We start from the raw sequence: 26,952 nt of genomic DNA, 5'->3' as shown, positions 1-26,952 counted from the left end.
GATCCATTAATGCTGCATTAAAAATGTTTCCATCTCCAATAGGTAAATTTTTCTGCATTCTACTATACGTTTTCAATCCTACTGGACCAAGCGAATGTAACAGGATTCTTTTTTTCTGTTCTGGAGACATTTTTTTTCCTTCGTCTATAGCCTCAATGTAATTAGTAAAGTAATCCTTCCACTCTGTCCATTTGATTGAGGGTTCAGTACCTGAAGCCCAAAATGCATGTGGTGGGCTTATGCTAAAATTCTGTTGTGCCATTGTGATGATAGGAGCTGACCTGTTCCTTACAATGTTATAGTAGTGCTATTTTATTATTATTATTTTTTTTTTTTTAAATATATATATATATATTCCTCCGTAGGTCCTAGTGGTTGTTTTAACTTTAACTTGTTCGACTCAGCACACTAGTAAGGGAACTTCTTGGAAACAAAGTAGCTCAATTCATTGCGACGTCACATAAAGAGAAAAAATAAATAAATTGCTTGGCAACTTCCTAGACTGTTTATGCAGTTGCCTTGACGACGCCCGTCAACATACAGTGCGTCATGCCGCATTGACGTTGAGCTCGTAGCAACGCACGCGCCAGTAAGGGCGTGCGTATGTGAAACTTGTCTCGAGCACCCAACGGACGTCGCGCGTGCTGCTTTTTATGTCCTGAAGCAAACTTTGCACTGTAGCACTGCTACTCCACCCTCACAAGCCCGGCTCACTGCAAGGATTAGCCAGTTTCCTCGAAGATCCTCGGCGTTCGTCGGCGTTCGTTCCCAAAAATGGAAACGCTGGATTACGCTGGATTCCGATCCCACCTTCGTCGCCACTTTTTGTTGTGGTGTGTTCCTTCGATCCAGGAAAGAAACAGCAAACTTCGTAAGTGGTATTCTTCTTTATTTGTAAGCCGTAAGCCAGAACAGGTCATTCCTTCTCTGCCCTCCTCAACTGTCCCCCGTCCTCCCGTTCCACCCGCGTTCACCATCCATGACGTGGTGTCTCCATGACTCCCGTACATTCCACCCTCTTGTGCATTCCAGCCCACAATTCCAACCCACGATACAGTACATCCCAACACAACAGTATGGGTGAAGTGATGTTGGGGGTCGGGGTGGAGAGGGGGGCCCTGCCACCTTTGGGGGGGGCAGGGGTGGTGGGGGGGTAGGGGAAGGAGTCGGGGTGGGGGAGACCCCTATCAGTGCCAGGGAAGGAATTCCCTGGCACTGATAGTGCTTACTGCCATGGATTTCATGGCGGTTCAAACCGCTGGAAATCCACGGCGGTAAGCCGGGTCCAAATACCGCCGGCGATATAGAGACCCAGGTCTCGAGGCCAGCGGGCGGAATGGAGAACTGGCGGATGACCATGGCGGTAACCGCCATGGTCATAATTCCACAAAGTAAGACCGCCAGCCTGTTGGCGGTGTTACTGCCGGTTCTTCGCCTTCCGCCAGGGTTGTAATGACCCCCTTTGTGTCTAATCTCCCAGCAGCCCTAGGTCAGTAAAGGCACAAAAGGGCTCTAATGTTTGTGATGTTTTTATTTTTCATTATATTGTTTCAGGCCATGAGCAAAGATGTCCACTGCATCCTTGACCTTACGCAAGAGTAGCCTTCACATGGTCTCTCATTTCCTGTAGAGAGGATGGGGCTGAGAGAAGCCAGGTAGCCAGTAACAAGAAACCCGCGAGGACAAGCTAAGAGGAGCTGGGCAGAATAGAGCAGGGGAAGAGTGAGTGGATTCAGAGTGAGGAGTGCTGACTTGGTGTGAGAGGAGCAGTAAAGGACAGCACAAACATGCACAGAAGCAGGTCCAGAAGGAGTAGAAGCCCAGAGAGGATGGGAGAGGTCACCATAGACAAATTATCTTGTGGCACCCAATTCCAGGGGGCACTGCAGAAGGTACATGACACCTGACAGTGCACCGTTACACTAACTATTCTGTAAAACATGAAGAGATGTTGAACTGTTTCCACTGGTACCTGACCGATGATTGAGTGGTGGGCAGGGCTGTATCCATGTAGAAGCTACTGTTTAACAAAAAAGCTGTGGCTTGCTGTACTTTGCATTGCCAAAGCTTGTTGAATTGTAATTCAACAAGCACTATCAAAACCAACATACAAAAAAGGGTCTTTGACCAGTAAAGTGTGCAGTAAGGGAAAGATGGGAAAATCCTGGGAAGCTCTGGCTGCTGGACAGCAAGGTGGTAGGCAGAACAGTGGAGAGATTATCACGAGAGTCTGTAACGCCCCTTGTAACCTTCCATGTAACCTTCCATAAAACTGCAAGAACAGCCCACTCAACAAGTGAAAACATTTAAAAAGTGCCACCAGCTGAATGGTGCTAACCTAAGCTCACTCTCCTGTACGTTATGTATTAATGTAGGTATGTACGTTTGTTTGTATATATGAATGTGTATGAGTGTTAGTAATATGAGAACTGTGACAGACAGTTACATCTGTCTGTTAGCAGGACTTAAAAAAGGAAACAAATAGAAAGACAAGCACATGAGAAGATGAGAAGAACAGATTTAGGGGAACTAAGGCACTGGAGCGGTTTATTGCATCCGTGCCCTCTTCCTTAGTCCAAGGGACGAAGGGCAATTGAAAAGTGCACAGTGGATTTACCTCTCACTCATCACCTTTCCCAAGGCCATAAGGGGATTTAGAGTCAACCACTTTGCCCAGCCCACTGATGAGGGGAGGGATACATGTCCTTTTCACCTTGTATAGCCCATTTGAGAGGGGTTATGCATTCAATTCCCCTCATCTTGCTAAAGGAAGAGAAGAGAAGTGAAATGCCACTTCTTCCCTCGCCTTGCACATGGGAAAGGGATAAATAGCCCTTGTTGTAATTTAAACAAAAGGGACAATTACAGGCCTCTACTCCACAACAATTATTACAACTGTCACTATTCCCACCATCAGCACTTCAATCATAATAACCACCCCTAGTACTACCATCACCACAAGCGTTACTGGCAGTGTCCTTACCACCAACACCAATACAATAAACATTGCCACCAAAGCCAGTACATGTTGTACAACCCTTACCATGACCCATACTTATGATTATTAATGCTACAACCATTATTCCCAATACTAATACCATCACCATCATTATTATCACAAACACCATTACCACAAACACAGATATCACCACTAACATGATTAACACTCATTCTACATCACCATTGCCAACATCATCACCATTAAGACACGGTTCTACCATAAAACACCACTATTACTACCAGTACAATTACCACTACCATTTCCAGCAACATAAGCCCAACCATTACCTCCAAAAACCTTATTATCAACACCATGATTTCCACCACCGTTACTACCACAAAATCCATTTGCCAACAAAACCATCACGTTTAACACCTACCACACAATTGTCATCATTAGCATCACTTCCAGTACCAAACCATTTCAACATTACTATTGTTTACCATAGGCTGTTGGGGGATACCCATGGGAAAGTGGATGCAGAGGCAAACTATCCTAATTTTGTTGACAAGTGATGTTCTAATAGATCTAAAATGAATTATAAAAGTCCCTGAAATTCAAAACTTATAATAAGCTGTACAAACCATAATTCCTTCAAAAATGACCTAATTTACTCCCAAATATACTATTTGTCAATTCACAATATTTATTCTAATAGAAAGCAAAAGCTAAAACAAAATCACTAAACGTTTACACATATTGAACCAGAATGTATAGTGTATCTACAGTAATGGTGTCAATAGCGGCAAATCTAGAACCTGATTTTATTGAAATCTGTAAAAAATAAATCTGTTTCTTGAGGATGTTTTTGCATGAGGTGATCACATTGAAGTCTAGAGTTGGCATTTCCATTGTGTGAAGTACTAAGATGAGTCCAAGGAGGTGGCACAAACTAGGTAGGCCTTTACACTATGAACTTCTTTATGGGAGTCCTGTTAATCCACCAACATAGTCATTCACATTGGGGGTACTGTTGACATGGGGGAGGCAGTTCATACACTTGGCTTAATGTGATAACAGTCTGCCAAATATCATGCAGATTCATTAAAGATTGCCAACATTATCAGCATAAAAATTATTTTTGCTGCCCCTTTTAACTTTTCCCCCCACCTTTGATGGATATGTATGAAACCTGTCATACCCATCAAAGCCTAAACATGATAAACATTTGTAAGTTTTAATGGTGATTGCTCAAACTACGCCAATGATGTCCAAATGGATCACAAGGGACCTGCCTCATCAATATTCATGAGGCAGGTCACAATTTGCGACCCATTGGGAATTGTCAGCACTCACAGGGATGATGGCCTGCTGTGTTCTACAGACCACTATGGCTGTGACTGCTTTTTAAATAAACAGTTTATTTTGCAATGCAGCCTGTTTTCCTTAAAAGAAAACAGGATGCATTACAAAAATAAAATTAGAAAGTTCAGTTTTCATTTTTTAAGAGTAGAGAGTGGTCCATGGGACCACTACCTGCTCCTAAAAAGCATTTTCACCCTCATTCACAAAGGGGAAAGGGCCATTGGGGACCACTTGCCTTTTGCAAATTGGATACTGCCTCCTTTATGAAGTCGGTAAAATATTAATGTTTTGCAACCGTGTTCCGGTCGCAAACCATTCATACATGCCACTGCTATTCGGTATTAGGAAGGTACACCCTAAACACACCTCTTCCTAAAACCAAATCACAAAAGCAAAATGTGATTTGGTAGGAAGTTACCAAGTCACATTTTGCCATTTGTACATGGCAAAATGCATTTTCCTAGTCACAAACGGTCACCAGTAAAATGGTTTGTACATCTGGCCAAAACTCCGAAATGGTTGCACGATAGGCCAAATAATAACTGTGGCCTCTGTGATTATCCACAGCAGACTTTAGGGCTGTATTTATAGGACCCTTGTGACGCTCCTGTGGCGCTAAGCACAGCACCGTATTTACAAGGTGGTATTAAGCCACTTTTTGTGGCTTAATGCCACCTTGTAAATACGGCCCCTTCCCACGCAGCACTGTGCATGGAAGGGGCGTGCACTGGGTGTTGCTGCAACACCCATTGCATTTTGACGCTGCCTCAGATTTATGAAATTTTCTAAACCTGAGGCAGCGCCAAAATCTAACATCACCCCCAGGGGTGACATTAGCAGGGCGCAACGAGGAGGAATCCTTTTATTCCTCCTCATTTTTTGCTTTTTCTATGCATGCTGCATTCTGCCGCACGCATAGAAAAAGCAAAATGCCCGAAATTATTACCTATGTGCAGGAAGTTGTCCCTTCCTGTACATAAACAATGATTTGAAAATGACGATTTGGCACTTCTGTGTGTGCTGCATTGTGCAGCACACACAGAAGTTTCAAAGCGCCGTAAGTGATTGTTTATGTGCAGGAAGGGTACCTTCCCGCTCATAAACAATTGCACCCCTCAACACAGACATTCTTGCACGATGCTGCAAGAATGCCTGCGTTGGTGCTGGCAGCTAAAATTAGCGCCAGCGCAGGGGGAAACGCAGGTGTGCGCCATATTTCCTTAAATGCGGTGCATCCTTACATTTCTAAAGTGACGCAGCGTGGTGCTGCCAATTTTGGCGTAGCACCGCCCTGCGCCACTTTTCTTGAAATCCGGTCCTTATTGCCTAGAGTATGCACTTGCCCAAGCCTATTGAGCGCTCCTCAGAATTTGCTCAAGCTTTATTTTTAGAAGTTGGAGTAACTTATCTTATGTTTATCAAGTAATTCTATCCCACTCACTTGTCAATTTGTTACATTTTAGAGAGAGGCTTAGGAAAAAAAACTGTCTACTTTACCTTGATATGGTTTTCTATAAGGGAATACTGCTGATTATTTGTTGATAGTCTACCAATTAGGTATTCAAAAGGGACTCTGAATTATCTTTCCTGAGGTTTGTTGCATTTGAGAGTTAAACAAAGAGAATTGTTTAACGCTATGCTCCTTAGCAAGTTTGTGCAAGTTTTGGGAGTGATTTGCACACGTTTCACTGATCAGTACTGACTTTTCATCCAGGGTTGAACAATGAGAATCAGAGAATGCTCTGTAGCTAGTTTGCACAATTTTTTTGAATGTTTTGCACATGTTTTTATCAACAGTAATGATTGTTTTGAACTAGCAGATATAGAGTTCAAGGACCTATGAAACAAATCTGCCAAATGATTTACTATTAGCTATGCTTCCATTGTTAGGAAATGTTGAGATTATTTGTTCCTATATGAACAATGCACTTTTGGGATCTGCTTTGAAGTACACGATTCTAAGATTTGTTTGCTAGACTATCATCGTTTATAGCAATGTTGCCCTTAATGAATGACCACTTTAAAAAAAGGCTCTTTAAGTCACATACCAGTCATATATTGAGTAGGAATTTATTTAACAATATGTATTTAAGCCTATTTGCACGTTACTTAAAGGATTTGCACTGATATTCTGATAAGGAAATTTGGGCCAGATGTAGGAACCGTTTTGCATGTCGCAAACTGCGAAAAACGCAGTTTACGACATGCAAAACGGCCATCGCGATGCTTATCCTCAAATTGCGAGTCGGGACCGACTCGCAATTTGAGGATGCAACTCGCAAATAGGAAGGGGTGTTCCCTTACTATTTGCGACCGCATCGCCATGCTGAGTTGCTTTGTGACAGTGAATGCGGTTGCAAACCAACTCACAGTTACCACCCACTTGAAGTGGGTGGTAACGCATTCGCAAACGGGAAGGGGTCCCCATGGGAGCCCTTCCCCTTTGTGAATGTCGCTGAAAAGATTTTTTCAGAGCAGGCAGTGGTCCAATGGACCACTGCCTACTCTGAAAAAATGAAACCAAATGGTTTCATTATTTTTTTGAATTGCGACTCGTTTTCCTTTAAGGAAAACGGGCTGCAATTAAAAAAAAAAAAAAACTGCTTTATTAAAAAAAGCAGTCACAGACATGGAGGTCTGCTGTCTCCAGCAGGCCACCATCCCTGTGAGTGCAGGGATTCGCTATGGGGTCGCAATTTGCAACCGACCTCATTAATATTCATGAGGTGGGTCTTTGCGACCGCATAGCGAGTCGCAGAAGGTGTCTGAGACACCTTTCTGCATACCAGTTTGCGAGTTGCAATTTACGAGTTGGTATGACTCGCAATTTGCAAGTCACAATTGTTTTTCTTGCTACATCTGGCCCTTAGTTTGTAATTTGGTAATTCTCTCCACCTTTGCTTTTAGAGGTTTTTTAACTTCTTCTTCTTCATCTTCTTCATCTTCTTCTTCTTCTTCTTCTTCTTCTTCTTATTATTATTATTATTATGTTGCTTGAAAAGCATTTTTACCTTACAAAAACAAAAGACAAGAGGCAACTGGCAGAGCAGAAAACAGTTTGTTTAATCAAACATTATGGCTGGGAGAGCAATCAAAGAATGGGTCTGAGGACTGCCTTTCAGAATATGTCGTCTCAGAATACATTTTATACCATTCTCTTCTCGGGGACCATAAAACTATAAAATGGGAACAGCTGTCCTAGATCACAAACATAAATTCTACAGAGAGAAGGCAGATGGACTTCAACCTGGTGTGGGCACAAATGTTGGCCAGTGAGTTCTTGTCCAGCTGTCTGGTCTGAGGGGTGCATGGTCACCTCGTATGCTGTGTGTGTTGCGTCCTGATTGGCTAGGATCCATGATCCTTCACCTATAATACACTGGCTGCATCAATTTATTAATAATATTAAATAGGATGTGTTATTACACAGTTTAAGCAACATTATGAATTAAAGGTGTTGTTGTGATCACCCTCCAACTGCTTAGCCATTCTGTTATTCCGTCCTACATGCTAGACATGAGTTTGTCATTCATTATCATAGACTGACATTCTTTTTATTCTAGAATCAGTTTTCCACGTTTGTTTCCCCGTTATTTTTCTGGTTGTGTTGTGCTGTTAACGCGTCCCTTTATGACAATTTTATACACATTGGGACTCGTTTTAGGCCGATGAATCTTTTGACCCAGTGGTGAGACACCGTAGAACAAGATAACTGATCAATATGTCAAGCAATATATCAATGATGTTATCAACATATATCACCACAATATACTTTACTTTGGATAAAGACATTCATTAAACTGTTGGCGCAACCATGACCTTTCAGTCATAAATAACCACACCTTTTCTTGAAGTTTTGTGAATTTTATTCCCTATTGATTACAATCTAACAATAAGAGTATCAATCTCAAAACCAAGAAGCAAAAGAGCATAGTTACGATATGGCAACTATGATAAGATTTTGACAATGCAAAGATCACGAACATAAAAGCACCAACGTAAGATAAACATAGGTTAGAATACATATAATAACTTATACATCTCAGTTCAGCACAGTACAATGTCAGTCTTGTTTATTGTGTCAGTCAGGATAAATACCTACTCTCAACCACTAATTAGCATCAGCATGTTGGGCTTCATGCAAAACAATTTAGAACACCAATTTAGAAAACATCTAACTAAGGTCTCTATTCAAAAATAAATTAGTTGGTACCTAGAAAGGAAAAGCAAATAGACAAATTACAATAGCAATTGTCATAATTACCCTCCTCGGAATAAGTCAGCATACAGGATCAGTCTTCGTCTTCAGGACATCAGTTAGATCGCCAACAGTCAGCTTCGTCTAAAGGGACAGGGGACACTTCCCTCATAGGGAGGAGAAATGTAAAGGACAGTCTATGGATGAGGATAGTTTATTTAAGTCTCAAGTCACCAAACAGAGTGACAGAGTTTCTGGATGCAATTGATATAATTCCCTACCTAGTTCTGATGACCCATCTGTGTCATGAGTTTTTATCCCTTTTCACAATACATTCCCCCGAAATTCTATTGGATAATCGTTATACCCCACTATCTTTAACCTATCAAACTATACATTAGGTAATACAAACTGTCACCCCACGATAAATTATAACGTTTTGATTGGTCTTTATAATTGACGTCTTCGTAGGTGGCACATCCGGGGTTACTTCATTCTCTGGCACGTTCATCAGGTCAAAAGTTCTCTTTTCCATGGCAAATCGTTCTTGAATGTTTCTAATATTGTTGCAAAACATATAAAACTTATACTAAAGCAGCTAGCATGCGGATGAGAAAATTTAGCATTGTCACATAAAGTGAAGAAGAAGAACAAATGCTGGGTCATGGCCCTTTACGAGTCAGCACACTGGAAAACAGAGAATATGCTTTAATATGAGAGCTACAAGGCTAAGCCTTTGGCTCATGCTAACTTATGGGTTCTAATACAAATGCGATTTTCGTAGGTTTTAACATATTCAATTAATCATATTGCAAGCAATTATTTCTTACGGTTGACATTAATATATGTGCACGATAATAACTTCACACTTATAATCATGTTAAGAATACATTTAAACAAATAATTTTTTTATGATCGTTTTTGTATGCAGCATTGTTAGATATAAGTATGAGCATTTTCATATCTAATATATGTAATATTCAAACTACGCTCTCTCAGTGCCTTCAAACAGCAGATCTTCCTCGCTTCCTTTCTCTTTCTGTGTTTATTCCATCTTTATAATGACTGACTGAGGGGGGCAAAATGTACACTAAAGTGGCTACACAAGGACACTGTTCAGTGAGCTTACCATGCGGGAGTCAGAAACCTCGTTCCAACACCCTTGAGGTGTGAAGTTGGAAGTCAGTCAGCGGAATCTGAAGGCGAGGCGGTGTGGAAGCACTGAGTAAGGAGTGTTATCCAGAGACCAGAGACCCGAGGTGGGCCTTGCAGAAGACTCACCCAGTGAAAGATGGTAGTTGCTGTTGCCGGAACACTGGAAAACGAACAACTGAAGGACTGAAAGGTCCGAAGTGGTGAGGTGCAGTGTGCAGCACTGGGAATGAGCGGAGCAGCATTGAGGCTTCTTGCTGGGCTGCCAACTCCCTCGCATGCGGAGGCTAACCTGCTCACTCGTTCCCGCTTCTAGGTTCTTCCCGGGCTCCTCCTGGCCGCCTCCTGAACTCCCCTGACTTGCCTGCCTGCCTGCCCAAGGGGGGTCATCTGCAGGGTAGATCAAGCCCATACCCTTTGACCTGCTGCACTCACGCTTGCCCGGCTGCCCTACCAGCCGCTTACACATATTCACACCGTTGCCTGTGCCTGGCACCCACTGCCATCTGCTGCCCTGCAACAGCATCATCAGCCATTAAAAGTATCAATATTAACAATATTAACAATACCATCAATATCATCAAAATGAAATAAACAACGATAAATAAATCTGTGCATGCTCGTGCCCCCCTATTTAGCATTCTGGTTGAGTGGAAAGGCAGCACATAATTGGGACAAACCAGGTCCTCAGGACACCCCTGCAACTGCGACCTCAAGCATGGGAAGCTAAGGCTTAGGAAGGCCTGGATCAGCAATCCTCTCCACAGAACTCCCTGCAAAACCCTCTTTTTTAGCTGCATACTCAAAGCTAGGTTTTTGTGCAGCTTGGCGACTCTGCGTCCCCGAGGACAACTTGTCAAAGGAAACCACATCGATCGCCCATCAGGAATAAATGAATACACAGACAAACAACATTTCAGAGACTGCACTTTCATGCTACCCAGCATAACGCTCTGCTTTGCTCTGGACTGTGCTGCTGGGCAAACAGGAGACCCCCTGCTGATCCCCCTGCAGACTTCCCGGTTGGTCTTACTGAGGGCCCCAAGTGGTTTAAACTCATAGCAACTACCTGAGGAGCAGACTGCATCTAGCGGCAGGCATGCTCATGCCCCCATAGCCCACAAGATAATCTAGGGCAGGCACAAGAGGTGTTGTGGTGCACAGAACAGCTAAGCTAAGACCTAGTTTGCTGTTTGCAAACAGAAGGAGACCTAAAAGCAACTAATTGAGGAGTGGGCAGAGTAATTAGTGGCAGTGTGCCTGCTTGTGCCCCCCCATAATGCGTAGGATGATCTAGGGAGGTACAAGGAATGTGGCAGCGCACCGAGCGTCCAAGCTAAGCCCCTGCTTGCTTACAGAAGGAGACACCAAAGCAATCCAGCTCTCCTGTTGGCTGACAAACGAACATGAGATTAGGCAGAGAAAGAGGGCCAGTCCCCACAGCAGTCAGTAGAAAGAAAGGAGGTCAGCAGAGGGCCAACACTACTAACAGTCAAGGGACATGAAGGGGCGAGGAGCCTTTAGTATAGCTGGCACAGGACCTGGCAAAAGACCTGACACAGGATGTGGCACAGGTCTTGGCAGTCCCAAGATCAATAACAGGCCCAGGAAGGGCCAACTCAGGAGGGAAACTGATGAGGGTGAAGTGCTGCAGCCATCAACCAAAAACCTATACAAAATTTGCCATTCTAAAGGATGCTGGTTTACTGATATTCTCTAACAACGATGAAGCTATGGGGCTCCCATTTCCCCTGCAGCCTGAAGTGATAATACCAATGCCAGATGGTAATTCTGTCAGGGAATTGGCTCCCGCTATGAACTGCTCCCTGGAACTTATGGAGATTAGTGGCTCAAAGGATATAAATGACACAAAAGAGGCCGAGGAAGGGACGGATCGTCTCCTACTCTACCCACTCTAGAAAACAGTAGACAAAACTTCACAGCCCTGGGTCACGGAGGTCTCCATGGCCCAGTACTCTCCAGTTTTACAGAAGGGTACTGAGGGGCAGGTAAAATGATCACATAGCTTCAGCGTCTCTTGCGACAGCCTTCAAGAGTCCCGGAGGGAGCAACCGATGGTGGCTGAGGCTCTCTGTTGAAGGCTCATGGTTCAAGACACCAGTGGTTCTCCTGCCTATGAGGACGCCATCAGTCCAGGTCTCAGTCAAGTCAACTCACCAACTAATAAGTCTTAGCAAAGAAGAAGCAACTGAGTGAAAGGTGAAGAGCTTAATGACACCAGCTGCAATATTCTTTTATCTAACGACCCAAGATTGGGAAGAACTAACATCATACCTACAAAATTACCCCAATAAATTCCCAAGGGTCCTGCCTAGAGCAAGTCAAGGAACCAACTTGAATAACGATCAAAGTAGGGAAAAGAAGGATCAACACCCTGATGCCATCTGGCCATCCCTATTAAACACCAGGCGTCTCTCAGTGAGCGCCCTCCAATATCAGGCAGACAAGATGGCCATTCAGCTATCTATCCTCAACTCCTTAGCTGCTTTAGTAGCAGATATAGATGTCAAGCTTGCTGATTTAAACCGCCTGATAAAGCAAGCTCAAACTGACTCCTAACTATCGCAAGTAGGCTGTTCTTGTGCTTGCAGCCAGAGCCATCATCTCCCCTGAACCGAGCACAATCTACTGCCAGTCAAAGCCAGGTCCAACAACAGCGGCCCAATGAATGCACTGCAACTCCCCTGCACCTAAAGTCACAAGGCAAAGGAATGAGCACCTCAACAAAAGCACTGTAAATCAACTGAATACCTCTGTGGTAGATCCCTGCACAAGATCAGAAAGCAATCAAGACCTTAACCAGGGAGGCAAATTAAGGGCACACAAGCAAAGGAACAATGTACGGTCCCACCAGAAACAGAAAAGGAAGGGTAGAAACGACAAAAAAAGGCATGCAGTACTTCTAATCGGACCTCACAAGTTCCCCAGCCACTAGGGAGTCACGAGAGGATAACAATCTAGCCATCAAGCAGGCAGAAGTAGGGGACAGGCCAAAGAAAATCAGTGTCCAAAAGAGTGAGGTATCAGTCCACCCCATAAGGAAGGTAGTTGATGTGCCAGAACAGAGCTTCCCATGCAAAAAATGGATGTGACTGCAATGTCAGAATCAGGAACCCTACAAGCTGACATTCCAATCTGGGTTGGGGAAGGAGAATCCCCATGAATAGGGGTCTACAACCCAACTGCCCACCTAGCAGCAGGAAGGGCCATGGAGGCAATCCAGCCAGCAGAGTCAACTCCAGATACATAGCATCTACCTCTCCCCAACTTCATGAGCAGATACTTTGTTCAGCAGGAACAACACACCACTGCACCTCCCTTAAATGCCTTCCTCAACACCAATACCCTACTCCTCCGACCAGAATATAAATCACAAGGAAACCACAATATTTTGAACAGAGGAAACAACCAATGCCTCCTAGCAATGACTAGGGATCTGAACCACTTGAAATCATCGGACTTGCTGGCAATAGAATTTGTGCAAACTGGAAGCACCACAGCAAATGAAGTAACAAAAGCTACATGGGCTACTGCTGAAGTAGCCAGGAAGATATTGGAAAAACTAGTTTTGTTAAAATGGGGCATAACAGTGACTCCATTCCATGCCACGGGCTACCCATGACCCCTTCTAACCACAAAACAGCCTACCATGTCTCAAACACTTAAAAAAACACAAATTTACTTCTCAAGGGGGCATGGAGGTCCTCATCAGCTGGAACAACAAGGCATAACTCTCAATCAGGCACAAATATAATTAGATTGGACACACAAGGTTGGCACTGGATATCTCACACTCCAAACAGTATAACTGCATGACAAAGCTTACCTGCTGCGACTGGATCACAGATTAAGAAAATCATTCCGTCTTTGGAAAAATGGGCACACAAGCAATGCCCTATATGCATTTGCTCTTGGAACAATAATGGGCTAGGAAACAAAATATTGGACATATATGTTCCACTCTTTCTCCAATCTTTTGATATCATTGTTCTCCAGGAAACATGACTGTAACAGCCATTCCACATGGAGGGCTTCACAGAACACCAAGTCCCGGCTCATAAAGTCACCAGATTTAAACGCTCAAAAGGTGGCATGTCAATTTATGCTTCCATAACAAGCATTACAAAAGTAAAGCAACTAGAAATGAAGTCAGTGGAAAACATCAAGATGAAAAACGTCAGAGTAATGATCCAGAGCCATGATAAATATACACAGGTCTAGATTGTAAAGGTCTACCTGCCCCCCAAAGGCAGGGCAAAGGGTTCCAAACTGGGGACCAGCAAAATCAAATGGCTGATGAGTGAAGAACCAGACCCTAACCTTATCCTCTCGGGGGACTGTAACTTACATCTCCTGGGAACAACTGATGATGACATCTTTGCCGTCTTCAGGGCCTAAATAGGCGCTTTACCAATGAAGACCCTCCAGCAGCAACGTTCCATTCCCTAGGGGCTGCATCTACGTTGAATTATAACTTTATTAGCCTAGCATTTTTTCCACAAAATCCTTTCATATCAACTGGTGGTGGAGGCCTCTAGCAACCATCATCCTCAGATGTTCATGCTCAGCAGAAGGTCTGTAACCACCTGTATTTCAGTTGAACCTCAGATTGCAGCATACACCATTAACAATAAAAGAATCAAATACAATGCCACATCCATAGACACCCTCCTGGCAGCTGAATATCCTATAGGGTCAGCAAGCTGTGACACCAAATCCATTAGCCGATTGGTAGTCTTTCTCCGATGAAATTGGAGAAACATTTGCTACAACCGTAAAAGGTTTCCACATGGAACAAAAAGAAAGGAGTCATTTCTCCCTCTCACAACAAAAACAAGTAAAAGCATACAAAAAACTGATCAAGCAAACCATCAGGAAACTGAGCTGGCAACCAAGCAACATCTATCTGCATCAGGTTCTCAGGCAAAGAAAGGCTGCCCTGAAAAAGCTAATTTGGACATACAAAAGGGAAGGAGATGAATCATTGTGGGCATAACTCCTCTGCAACATCAAAGGGATTGACCACACAGAATTCTGGGGGAAGGTAAAGTCATACAACTCCCATTTCATCGAGGGGTGAATTCACAACTGTCCGAAGCCGCCTGTGTGATTTTCTTGCAGGAGCAATTCTACTCCGACGAGTGGGGCAAAGCACCTTGGAGGCAGAAGGGGCCAGACAACCAGACCCCCCACAGCACTCAAATGTGGGGTGAGGAAAGGCCTGCTGCTATCTAGGGGTTGGTCAAGCTCATACTATGGCCACAGTGGCAATATCAAGCCAACTAATTCAGAAGCAGATATGTAAAGGAAGACGGGAGGGGGCCGTGGGCTGTGATGAGATACCTCCGGCACTCTTCAAGCAAGATTCCAACTATTGGTCAGAGCACCCGGAGCCATTTTTCTTGCAGATTGTGGAAGAAACCAACATCCCAGCTTCATGGAGAGGGGCCATCATCTCTCCGATGTACAAGCATGGTGATAAGAACAGCACAAAACAATTATAGGCTTGTGGCACTAATCGATAATGAGGATAAATGCTTTTCCTGCACTATTCTGGAGGAGTTAACAGCCTGTGCCTGGGCAACAAATATCACCCTGATAAATCAGATTGGCTTCAACAAGAATGTGGGAGCCATAACAAATATAATGCTCTGTCCCTGTTGATCGATGGAGCTGTTGGTGCAAAGTCCTCTTTCCACCTCTGCTTCATCGACTTTCAGGCCACCTTCGACCACATTATTCGTGGCATGTAATGGAGGAAACTGGTTGCACTGAAAATACCACCTACTCTCCTGAGGCTCCTAATCACGCTACATATGTATACCTGGGTGCAAGTTAAGCTGGGGTTGGGGATGCATCTCTCAAGGCACATACAAACTATCAAACGATTGAAGCAGAGTTGCGTCCTCACCCCCACGCTATTTAATCTTTTTCTTACTGACCTAACAGAAACTTTGGAACAATGTAATTCTCATGCTCCTAAGTTGGGCAAACTAGCAATTTCAAATCTTTACGCAGATGACCTGGAGCTAACAAACCAGACCCTGGTTGGGCTGCAACGTCTTCTCAATGCCACCCATGCTTCTTCCACTGTAAATGGCTTAAAAATGAATTTTGCTAAAACTAAATGAATATCTGTAGTAGCTGGAAAAGGAAGATCTCAAGCTGGTGTATTGCCACCCAACCCCTTGAGACGGTGTCCTTCAATAAATATCTGGGTGTCACTGTTGACAACAAAGGATCCTTTATATTGCAATGCGATACCCTCTAGAGAAAGGGCACTGCTCTCGCACTAGTCATAAAGAATCTAAAAATGAAAATGTCCGGACTGAACTTAGCCTCACTATTGCAAGTAATCCTGGCAAAATTGATTCTGCTTCTAACCTACGGCAGTGAGGGTCTACGAGGGAGGGATGCTGTAAAACCTGACTGGGGGGTCACAAAGGCCTACAGAACGATCTTTTGTCTTCCGAAGTGTCCCTCTCCTGCTCAGAAAATGTTAGAGTTTAGACTCCAAAGACGGGCTCTCCCCAGAAGAGGTATGTAATCAACTGCTGGTTTAAAACAAAGAATGCCTGTTCTAATTCACTTAAATTGCCTCCTGTGGGTGGAACTGAAAACCAGAAGTGGCTCCTTCGCTTGAGCATGTCTCAATAATCCCTTAACAAAACTTAGACTTCAGGAACTGTGGGCAATGTCAGCCTCACTTACCAGCTTTAAAACCACACTAAAGAAAACCATCAATCACACATCTCTGATAAAGGACAAGGCAGTAGTTGCCAAAAGAAGTCATAGCTGGGTGGTGCTGCAAGGCTAACGTAAAGTTGAACCACAACTTTATCACTGTTCAGGCTTTTCTAATCTACTCAAGGGAAAAAGTTTGAGATACCGGCTGGGCATCTTACCCTCACATCTACGTTTACTCCCCTGGAAGTGTACATTGTCAGTAATGCTCTGCTGGCTGTGCGAGAATGGAAAAGAAGATCCAGTCCATCTTATATGCATTTGTAAGGAGCTAGTAGTGGAGATAAAAGCAATGCTGCTGCCTGTCTTTATGCAAAGAGGTCTTTGGACCGGCAGGCAACTAATCCTGTCTTGTTTCTTACCCATGGACATACAACTTTCCTTCTGTTTTGGAAAATACCTCATCAAGGTTGTAAAGAAACTGCAGGAAATGCAAGACAATGGTCAATAAGGGCTTGGAATGAAAGGATGCACTTCTGGTCACTCCAGTGGGTAACAGGGACTTTTTGGTTATCTCCCTTAGCTCGACAAGTAGGCACAAGCTTTGCTCCTGCATGTTTATGCTTAAAGTGCCATGCAAGCACACTCATAGGCTAATTGAGCACATCAATGGGACATATTGCAGTAAATGCTTATGTGCCAGTGAATGGAAGGAATTTTGTAAAAATCACCTCTGGCCTACATTGTGCACAGTGGCCTCTGCACTCAGCTTTGGCTAGAACTACATGAGACCATCATTTTGTGCACTGCACTTTTCATTCTAGAGCTGAGCATTTAGGCAGGGCTCCACCTCAGTTTAATATGCAGATTTTAAGTCTACTAGTTTGTTCTATTACAACTTTCACCAATTAACCCTGCCTGCATCAATAACAAATATGTGGGACATTTCCAAGGAATTGTCTTTGTCTCCAGAAATGCTGTCTGTCTCCTACGGCCGGCAGAGCCATGTATTGGGATCGGCACGACCGCTATTCAACGTTTGCCTGACTAATGCAGTATTGCTTACCTTATAGTATAAAGGCCTTCTGACCCAACATATTGTGCACTTTTGTAAATAAGCTAATTTTGGCAGCTTTTATTCTGCTTGGTCTGAAGAATTTTTCATCAATGCATGAGAGATACTTATTCAATTCTCTGTTTCTTCTACTGTATTTGTTTAAATGTTGTAAATCAGTCCAGGAAAACAAAGGCAGCAAGAAGCTCAAATCTTTGCAATCTTTGCTGAGTCCATCTGACCTGTTCCAACTAGATGTGCCCTTTACCATGCTGGAGGCTTCTGGGAGAAACACCAAGTAGAAATAAAAGGTCCTAGACCCTTTGCTTATGTTAGAGTGTACTCCCCACCGCTTTCAAAATTGTAAGACAGGTATTTAAAAACATTTTCAGAACTTTTTCACAAAAAGAAGCAGAGACTGCCACCGGTCCACTCTGAAGCCACAGCCGCCAGTGTCGAAATGCCTGCCAGACTCAACTTAATGCTTTTTTCCCGCTGAAAGGATCTTGATTTCCAGAAAAAGTTTCTAAGCCCGAACGTAGAGGAGTTCACCATGACCAATGATGAGCAGCACACATGAAGACAACAACGCCTTCCTGGACCTTGACTTTGGACTTCACCAGCTCAGAGTTTTGCTGCCTTGGACATCTAGAGCCTTGAAATGCATTCCAGAGCTGAGGCTCCCACCAAGGTCCTCCACTTCAGCATGGCTGACATTGATGAGCCCTTGTTTGGATTGAGCCCGATTCACTGACAACCAAAGCAATGAAGCCTTTTATCCAGAAAAATTACTTATCAAGTAAACTTTCCGCTAGCATAAACAAGGGCCCCTTGCCTCACCCCTTCTACACCGAGATAGGCCTAATTTGGATTTTATCCTGGTCTATCGTGACCAGATGTCCATGGTTGTCTTTATGTGCTTTTTGGTTCTAGAAACATCCAAAACTTTGTAAAATTACATCTTTGGTTCCCTACATCAGATGATTGTCTTTCTAGTATCTACTTGTTCATTAAATTGTTCTCAATGTTTATAAATTGCAGGATATTTATTGTGTGGTATTTTATGTTTTTTAACTGATTTGGTACTGATACATTCTTTACACATTTCTCCTAATCAAAGTTGTATGCTTGTTGCTACAGCTACCAAGGCTTGAATTCAGGTTTATACTATTGATACGTAACTGGTCCTAGTGGGGAATGGTACAAGTTTTACTTGAGGGCACTACCACCTACTTCAACTAATGATCCACTTTATCACAAATACAAAATAGCAGATTGTAAAATCATGAATTTTTCAAAAGCTCCCATTGTAATACACTGAACCATTTAAACATACATTGCTTGAATGGGATAAACTGTTGTGCCAATGTAGAAAGTACGTTATGGGACTCTCTTCAGTGAGCTCTACAAAGTGGTTAGCCTCTGGACAAGCTGCAATATATTATTTTCCACTCAAACCTGTGTAGTGCAATGCATTATCATGTAGTACATTACCTTATTTAAAACTCTGTGAAACATTAGCACTAAGAACCGACTGACAAGCATGGAGAAGGCAAATATTTGACCACACCTGTGACGCCTGGGGCTACGGAAAACAGGCACACATGGAGTGACAGCTCATATTTTGAGATGAACCTTTCAGTCCTGTACATAGTAAAGACCAGTTCCTTATTTTACATTAACCACATACATTAACTCCTCTCTAATTAAGTCTAAATCTTAATGCGTGACATTGACGTACACATGGAAACAGTCATCGGTAAACTGATAAGAAGAGGTAAGTGCTGAACAGATTGACCATAACAACCTGCATTCGTGGGACATAAATAAAGAAGTTAGGGGGAAATGCACATACTGTAGAAATCAATATATAAATTAAATATGTTAGTCTGCTCACCAAAACGGGAACACTAATCATTACTAAACAGAAAATGCATTCAAATATTCTTTGCGAAAATCTAGATGCTCCCAAAAGTGTGAAAACCATGCCACGGACTTTGTACCTTTGAAAGTTCACAATTTGTATATAAATTCATTCCCATTGAATGTTATTTATTATCTTTTTTTTCAAGGACATTGGATGGTTTGATGATCCCAAGAATGCAATAGGGGTATGGATCACTCGCCTTGCCACAGATGCGTCACAAGCCAAAGGGGTATGCCTCAAATGACCTTAGTATATTATTCCAAAAATCAGACGACTGCATACCAGTAAATGACTTAAGTATTCTATTTTTTCCAGGCTTCTGGAGGACGTTGGGTGACACTAACGTTGACTGTGTGCACCTTGCTGACAGCTATCATAATTGAGTTTGTTTATGCGTGGCAACTATCTCTACTTGTTCTTGCAATTCTTCCTGTCTTGATTGGTGCATTCGTTATTAAAACGAAATCGCTGTCTGGACATGCCGCAGAAGACCAAGTTGCATTAGAAGAAGCTGGAAGAGTAAGTTTCTTTGATGTCTCGTTGTTACACAATTTTAAATAACATATTATTAAATCAAATTTCAGAGGGGTTTTTCTGCAGCCAATGTATCTAGATTGATTGAACTGAAAAGTAAATTATCCCATTTTATCACATAATAGACAGTATATCCTATCAGTGGCAAAAGCCGTTCTTTGTGGCTAATTATCCACTTTTGGGGAAAAAAGTAAAACAAGATTTTCCAGAGAAAGGTGCTTCCTCCAGCCAAGGTACATACTGGTGAAAGGTGGGCTTTTTATCAGGAAATTGGATTGGATTTTAAGTAATGTGTTTGCCTTTTTTATTTAACAATTGAAATTGGTTTAAACTCATATATCATTTATTCATTTTTTTTAAATCGAATTGCTTGTTATAAAGTCATAATACACTTTCTTTTCTATTGTCTAAAAAATTGGATATAATTGTTTATAATATATAATAATAAACTGGTGATTTCAGAAATAGGATTGTCTGCTAAATAGTTACCTCTCTTTATATAAAGTTATTCGTTCTTTCTACTTCTTTAAAGAGTTTAGATATTATTGTTTCATCGCTTTTGAAGTCATCAGTTTAAAAATGTGCAACCTTATTTGGAGTTTTAAAATTTGTTATTTATTTCTAGACGTTTACAGTTTCTGAAATCAGTTGTTAGGATAACTAGCAATGTGTTGAAAATATGCATTTCTGCATGGTAACCACCAGATACCATGGGTTTTATTAGAATCTGTATATTTCTGGTACAGATAATCTCTATTTATTACTGTAGAGACTGAAGTATTAGTTGAGGGGGGTGGGATACCAAAATAACAAAAATCCAGTAATTATAACCAGAGTTATTAATGTTAAATTTAAATATAAAAATAGCACAAAAAAATCATCAAAAGCATTAACAACCGTTAACTAGTTGCAATTGATTGGTACCTAGGCACTAGCTAAGGCTGACACCAATGGAGCTCCGGCTGAATACGGAAACGAGGAACAAGCTGCTTGGAAGTTTCACTTTTGGACTAAGGGCCTCATTCAAAACTCAGCAGATGGGTTACTCTGTCACAACAATGACAAATCTTAATCCAATTGGATAGATGGGATGTAGATTGTGTCGGACACAATATACGTCATCATTGTGACAGAGTAGCTCATAGGCCCTTAATCTCTGAAACGAAAGTGAAAAATCTTCAGTGGGGCAAAACACAGGCTGTGACTTAAGTGGGCTCTACATTGTTAGAGAGCTGCTGGGCCAGGCCTGGTGACGTAGTTAACATTTGGTGGGAAAACTCTTGTGGACAATATTTGGGCCCTGTTTTATGAAAAGTGGTGCAGCACCTAGTGCAGCACCACTTTTCTTGCGCCCCTTAGCGCTCCCTAAAGCCACTATGTGTGCGCCGTATTTAAAATACGGTGCACCGTGGTGGTAGTCAGAGGGGCTGACATCATAATTTTTAATGCTAGTCCGGTGCTTTGCAGGACTAGCATAAACGTTTTTGATACCAAACCTGTAAGACACCCAGAGGCCCGTTAAACACAATAGGGGCCTCTTTTTAACACCTGCTCTTAAAAAGTGCAGACAAAAATGGTGCAAAGGAATCTCATAGATTCCTTTGTGCCATTGTTCGGGTCCCCCTAGTGCCAGAACGCCTCCTTGCATAGATTATGCCTGATGCAGGCATAATGTGGCACAAGGGGTTACAAAGTGGTGCAATGCAAGCATTGCATTCCATGGCATAGAAATTCAGTGTCACCAGTGGACTGAAGAACATATTGAGCCACCCACTAGACTGACAAGGCAAACCTGGCCTCAAGCCTAAATGTGCAGCGTGACTGCTGAAGCTTTTACACCTACAGGCACACCTGTCAAAATATCCCATTATAACTTGTAAGTATTAATTGGGGCACCCCAAGCAGGCCTTGTAGTCCACATGCTATGGTGCCGTCTATTTAAAAGTATAACATGCAAGAATATAAAGTTGGCAAGTTACTACAGTGGCCAGCCCCAGAAGCTATTTTCACTGCATTGCGTTGTAGCTGTTTCTATGAGAAAAACTAAAGTACACTTATAATGTTATTTGTATACCTTTGTGTTAGAACAAGTTACAGAGGACATTCAAAAACAGTTTTATTCATTATGAATATAATGCATTTTAGGTCCATGAAAAGAGAGTGCATTACGTGCTGAAGAAAAGAAACAATGTCCCTCATTAAGAGTTTGACAAATGTGTGACATCTGAAAAAACGAAACAGGTTCTTGTATCTGATAAATTCATGGTTAGTCCACTCTGTTTAAATTCTGGCAAGCTCCATATTTCTGACACCAGTGGAAACCTTTGACCAATGGCACAGCTGACATTGGATGGTTGGTTGTTGTACCTCATTCAACCTAATTGAGGCAGACAATTCAACATACATTTATAGGACCTCCACTTAATGCCAAGTGGTCCCGAAGCAAAGACCAAAGAAATGATACCCATACACTGGGAGCGCTGCCTCTTCTGATTTGGATGTTTGTTTTTGGAAAAATACTTGGAGATGCAATAAACAAGGTGCTTTTTCAGCAAAATGTCAGTGCCCTTAGTCAAGGTTTGGCAATAGCGCCTCTTCTGAAGGCACTGTGACCTCTGTCTGCCTTCTAGAGATCTGTAAGAATGGTGGTTGGTCTTTCGCCATGTCGGCAGAATACATCCCTTTTCTGCCCTGACAGACCCGGTAATGGCTGCCATACTGTAAATGAAAGCCTGTGTTTCCAATCAATTCAACCTCTAACTAGATACCAAGCATGATCTTACAAATCAATTACGTAACATCGAAACTCACATTCCTGCATGTGCCTGATTCCTCTAATTGTGGCTTCACGAACAAATTAAACTTTCCACTGTACATTGCTTTAACATTAGTCAAAATATTGCATTATGTTGTGTACCTTTCTAATAAATCTCTCTTGAACTTCATATAGTTAATAAGTGAAACAAATGAAAAACTGTCTACTTCTACTTTAACCAGTACATATCTTCGTTGAGCACATATAGCACCTCTACTACCTTGTGTCAAAGAACAGTCTTTCCCAGAATTTCTCAGTTAATATTATAGGAACCTTGTTATGGCAAAGCTATTACTTCAAACATAAAATATACTTCCTTGACTAGTTTCCCGTTTGGAAAAGCTAGAGACATGGCTCCGTTTAGCAGTACATTAACTCCTTTTACAAGAAACAACCTTAACTATGGATGTTATATAGAAAACCATTTCCCCACATCTCTTCAGAACAGAGCAATATGAGAAAAAACTGAAATAAAAAATCATGACAAAGAAAATAATAAATAAAGAACAATAAACAATAAATAACAATACAAAGTAAAATAGTAGGGGAAAATAAATAAAGACATTTTGCACCACAGGGTAATCATGCTGTCTTGTAACTTTTATTTGCTATTTCTCTCCTGGCCACATACATTTCTTAAAGCATTTCAGCACTTCAGTATTTATTTCTGTATAGTTAGGTTCTGCTAGTGTCAAACCAGGGTTCTCTAATGTAACAGCATTCTCAATCAAATTGTATTAAATGCATCACTTATTTAACATAACACATCAACTTATTAGCTATTGTGTTTTCTGCTCGTTCTCATGTCATGTTAGATTTCAACAGAGGCTGTGGAAAACATCAGAACTGTGGCATCATTAACTCGAGAGAATACATTATATGAAAGATATAATGAAAGCCTGAAGAAACCATACAGGTGAGAATTTCTCAGGAATGTGGCTGATAGCCTTTTTCCTTTCATCCCTTCATCCATTAATACATTAGTCACTTTTTAAGCATGAATAATTAGAATTAATATCACAAATTAATTTCAACATCATGAAAGATAATTATATCATGAGTGTGACTATAAACATGTCGACAAAGGATGAAGATATAGTTAAAACGGGCAGTTTTGGAGATTATTACGGTACCACCAATATTTCACAAAATAATATATGCAGCATTCAAATGACAGTTGGGCAGTTTTAGAGATTATTACGGTACCACCAATATTTTACAAAATAATATATGCAGCATTAAAATGACAGTTATGAAGGGTAAAATATCCTCTGGATGTAGTAAAAGGCCTCGATTAGAAGGGGTTTTGAACGCTCTGTCTCTGCACAAGCAAATGTTTGTCGAATCATAGGAATTATGACTAGTGCTGTAACAATCTCAGTGTTCTATTTTCCCCTTGTATATTTTGGCAGGCAAAAGCTGGTAATAGTTATTAGGAGAAAGTGGATGAAAAAAAGGAAAAAACATGCAGAAATTGGTGTGGTAAACACTGGTTATCTATCGTGTGCTGGGAATGGACTTTTATCACGTTAGGCAAACTTGTTTTGTGCATAATAGAAATGTACCTTCACTTTGGGGGTACTTTCCCAGGACCCACTTATGGTTGTCACAAGTCCACCGTGGCGCACATTCAAGATGAAATTTACATCACTTTCTTATACTAGAAGCGACTCCTACTATGACACTACAGGACCCCTGAGAAGAAAAGTCGCCGACCCACACGCAAATTATTCTTATGACTACAGGTCTTCCTCTGACAGCGCAATGCATCAACAACCCAGGGCTTCAATTTAGTCCATCATTATTTTTTTCTCGAAGCTGTATATGGCATATTGGATACATCTTTAACATGACACACACTTTCCTGAAGAATAGGTATTGGTTGGTATTTTCCATTCTGTTATGGAATATTGTTAGTAGTGTGGTACAGTCTGCAGAGTAATAGGTATTGTAACATGCATCTGTGGCTGGGGTGACATTAAACCTAAACCCATTTGATTTTAATCCTGAATGCAGTGTTTTATGTCAGGGTACTCTCTGTAATACAGGAGGATTTATACTGGGAGTGTTCAAGTGGAATTGACTATAGAACAAATCTTATTATTCATTTCCATGTGAGTTCAGATGCTTGAAGAAAAGTGGTAAGAAATAGCAGCCAGCATCACACCAGTTTACACAAATGATATAAGGATGAAGAGGGAATCTGTTTTGTGACATTTAATTTCTAAGGAATTCTCTTCAGGAACAAAAATACGTTTTTTAGTGTGGAGAATACCTAGAAAATACAGTATCAACGACAGAAGACAGTGGTAACCAAGTCTATAGTTCTTTTGAATGTGTTGTTGTAATGTTCTAATTAATTATTCAACAGAATTATATTTGGAAATAAAAATAAGGAATTATTTAAGGCATAAAGTATCCCCTACTATACATTATATGGAAATTGCAAGTCACTAAGGAGTTCCATAACCATGTAAGATAGTTTTTGAACTCTGAAAGTATGTGTAGAAACATGCAGAAAGATTCTAGCTTTTCTCTATTTAATGAGTACAAAAAATGAAGGTGAAATAAACGTGTTTTCCCTGTTTGACATTGGAAGCTAAAAAAGAAGAAAGAAAAGCAACCCATTTTCATTGCTTGAAACAGCTGCTTCCATTATGCTCTGTGAACTGATCTACCTTTCAGCTTGGCTGCTGGCTATATCTGCAGTCATTATGATCAGAACTCAACTGTAATAACATATAAGAGTTGGGTTCTGGTGTCTTTTCTTTATAATTGATGACTCAGTGTGTCACAAGTTGTTGATTATAAAACAAATTAGAGACAGGAGTTTATGCAGTGATTGTATAATCCCATGTATTATACTGTTCTATTGTACAAGGAAGATCACTAGTCATCTTCTAGAGACTTGAGTATATAAAAGACATATCATATAGCATTTTGGTGCACAGTCTCCTGAGGTTGAAAAGGACAAATCACATAATTTAGAATGAGTGCTCCCTGTTAGGAAAGGTAATTTGGTCATTAATGTAAATGTATGATGGAATTTTCTTGTTCATGCCTGTTAGGAATTACCAAAGGGACTCCTGGCAGTTATAAGCACATTCCATTGCACAGGGATCTCTGCACCCATATATCTGACTCAAGTGATTGGAAAATATTCATTCAAAGTGAATTCAGACTTTTAAGTTTGTGTATGTCAATAAATAACTAAATTTGGGGGCACTCACAAACTCCTCTTGTTACCTTTTTCCTTGTTGAAAATGGTAGGATTGTTACTTCAGCCAGTGTAAATCCCTTTCCAGGTTGGGAAGGGGAATGGATCACACACATATTTGATAAGGGTTTAAGGAAAGGGCTTCCTCCAAACTATTTTCTTATTCTAGTCCTACAGAATCCTGATTGAAAAGTCATGCAATCATTCCAAAAGTAAAATTGTAGAACTTCACCTGACATAGTTCACCAGGAGAATAAATTCTGAAAAATACATGCAGGGAGAGGTAGTGCTCTCCATCTGTACCTTTCTGGCCTGATTGTGAATGGAGGGCACAGCTTTCACAATAATAAATCGGTTAACATTTTTTTTTCAAATTTGAAAACGTCTGATCCTAATCAGTTTGCAGCTGAAAAGCTGAGAAGATTTTCCTACTTATATTCTTCAATGGTGAAAATTGACCACTGTAAAATATTTAGTTGTTTCCTTTTTTCCAGCCAGCAAAATGAAATGCATTTGAATTGTGTTCAGAGGCAAATATTGTATCATTGAGAAAAATAAAACACATTAAATAGTTTGAGACTTTTTGCTGGGAAATAAATCCTCTAGGTGTTATTTTGATGCAAGTTATTCCAGGAAGCAAGACAAAACGGTCAATTATGTTCATTTTCTTCTTCAATAAAGTCATTTGTTTTTTTGCTGCAAGTAAAAGATTTTATTAACTTATTTTATAAATTTGTTTTTTTCCTCTGGCAAAAGTATTCACCCTTTTCATGTCAATCAATCAATCATAATTTGTAGAGTGCAAGTATTCACCTGTAAGGGTCTCAAGGTGCCGAGGGGGACGATCCTCTGTGCTTCAGTCAAAGAGCCAGGTCTTAAAGTCCTTCCTGAATTGAGGCAATAATGGTGACTGCCTGAGGTTAAGAGGCAAGTTGTTCCAGCTCTTTGCCACAAGGCAGACAAAGGTAGACAAGGTTGGCAAGTTCCACCAGAAAGGTGAGGTAGGGGATGTTGAAGAAGTGCAAATACTAAAAGATTTTAGCA

The 26,952-nt window shown here is 41.4% G+C and overlaps 1 protein-coding gene across 1 annotated transcript in view; it reads left to right on the top strand.

Annotated features, from left to right (window-relative positions):
- Positions 1–26,952, top strand: part of LOC138262461 (ATP-dependent translocase ABCB1-like) — a 691,566-nt gene that overhangs the window by 397,730 nt on the left and 266,884 nt on the right. The window contains exons 16-18 of the mRNA XM_069212356.1: positions 19,488–19,571; positions 19,658–19,861; positions 23,507–23,607. Coding sequence (XP_069068457.1) covers positions 19,488–19,571; positions 19,658–19,861; positions 23,507–23,607 — 389 coding nt within the window. The remainder of the gene's footprint in view (positions 1–19,487; positions 19,572–19,657; positions 19,862–23,506; positions 23,608–26,952) is intronic.

Source organism: Pleurodeles waltl, chromosome 10, assembly GCF_031143425.1.
Source record: "Pleurodeles waltl isolate 20211129_DDA chromosome 10, aPleWal1.hap1.20221129, whole genome shotgun sequence".
Classification (NCBI taxonomy): domain Eukaryota; kingdom Metazoa; phylum Chordata; class Amphibia; order Caudata; family Salamandridae; genus Pleurodeles; species Pleurodeles waltl.
The sequence above is the reverse complement of the archived record's forward strand: the minus strand, read 5'-3'. Positions and strand labels throughout refer to the sequence as shown.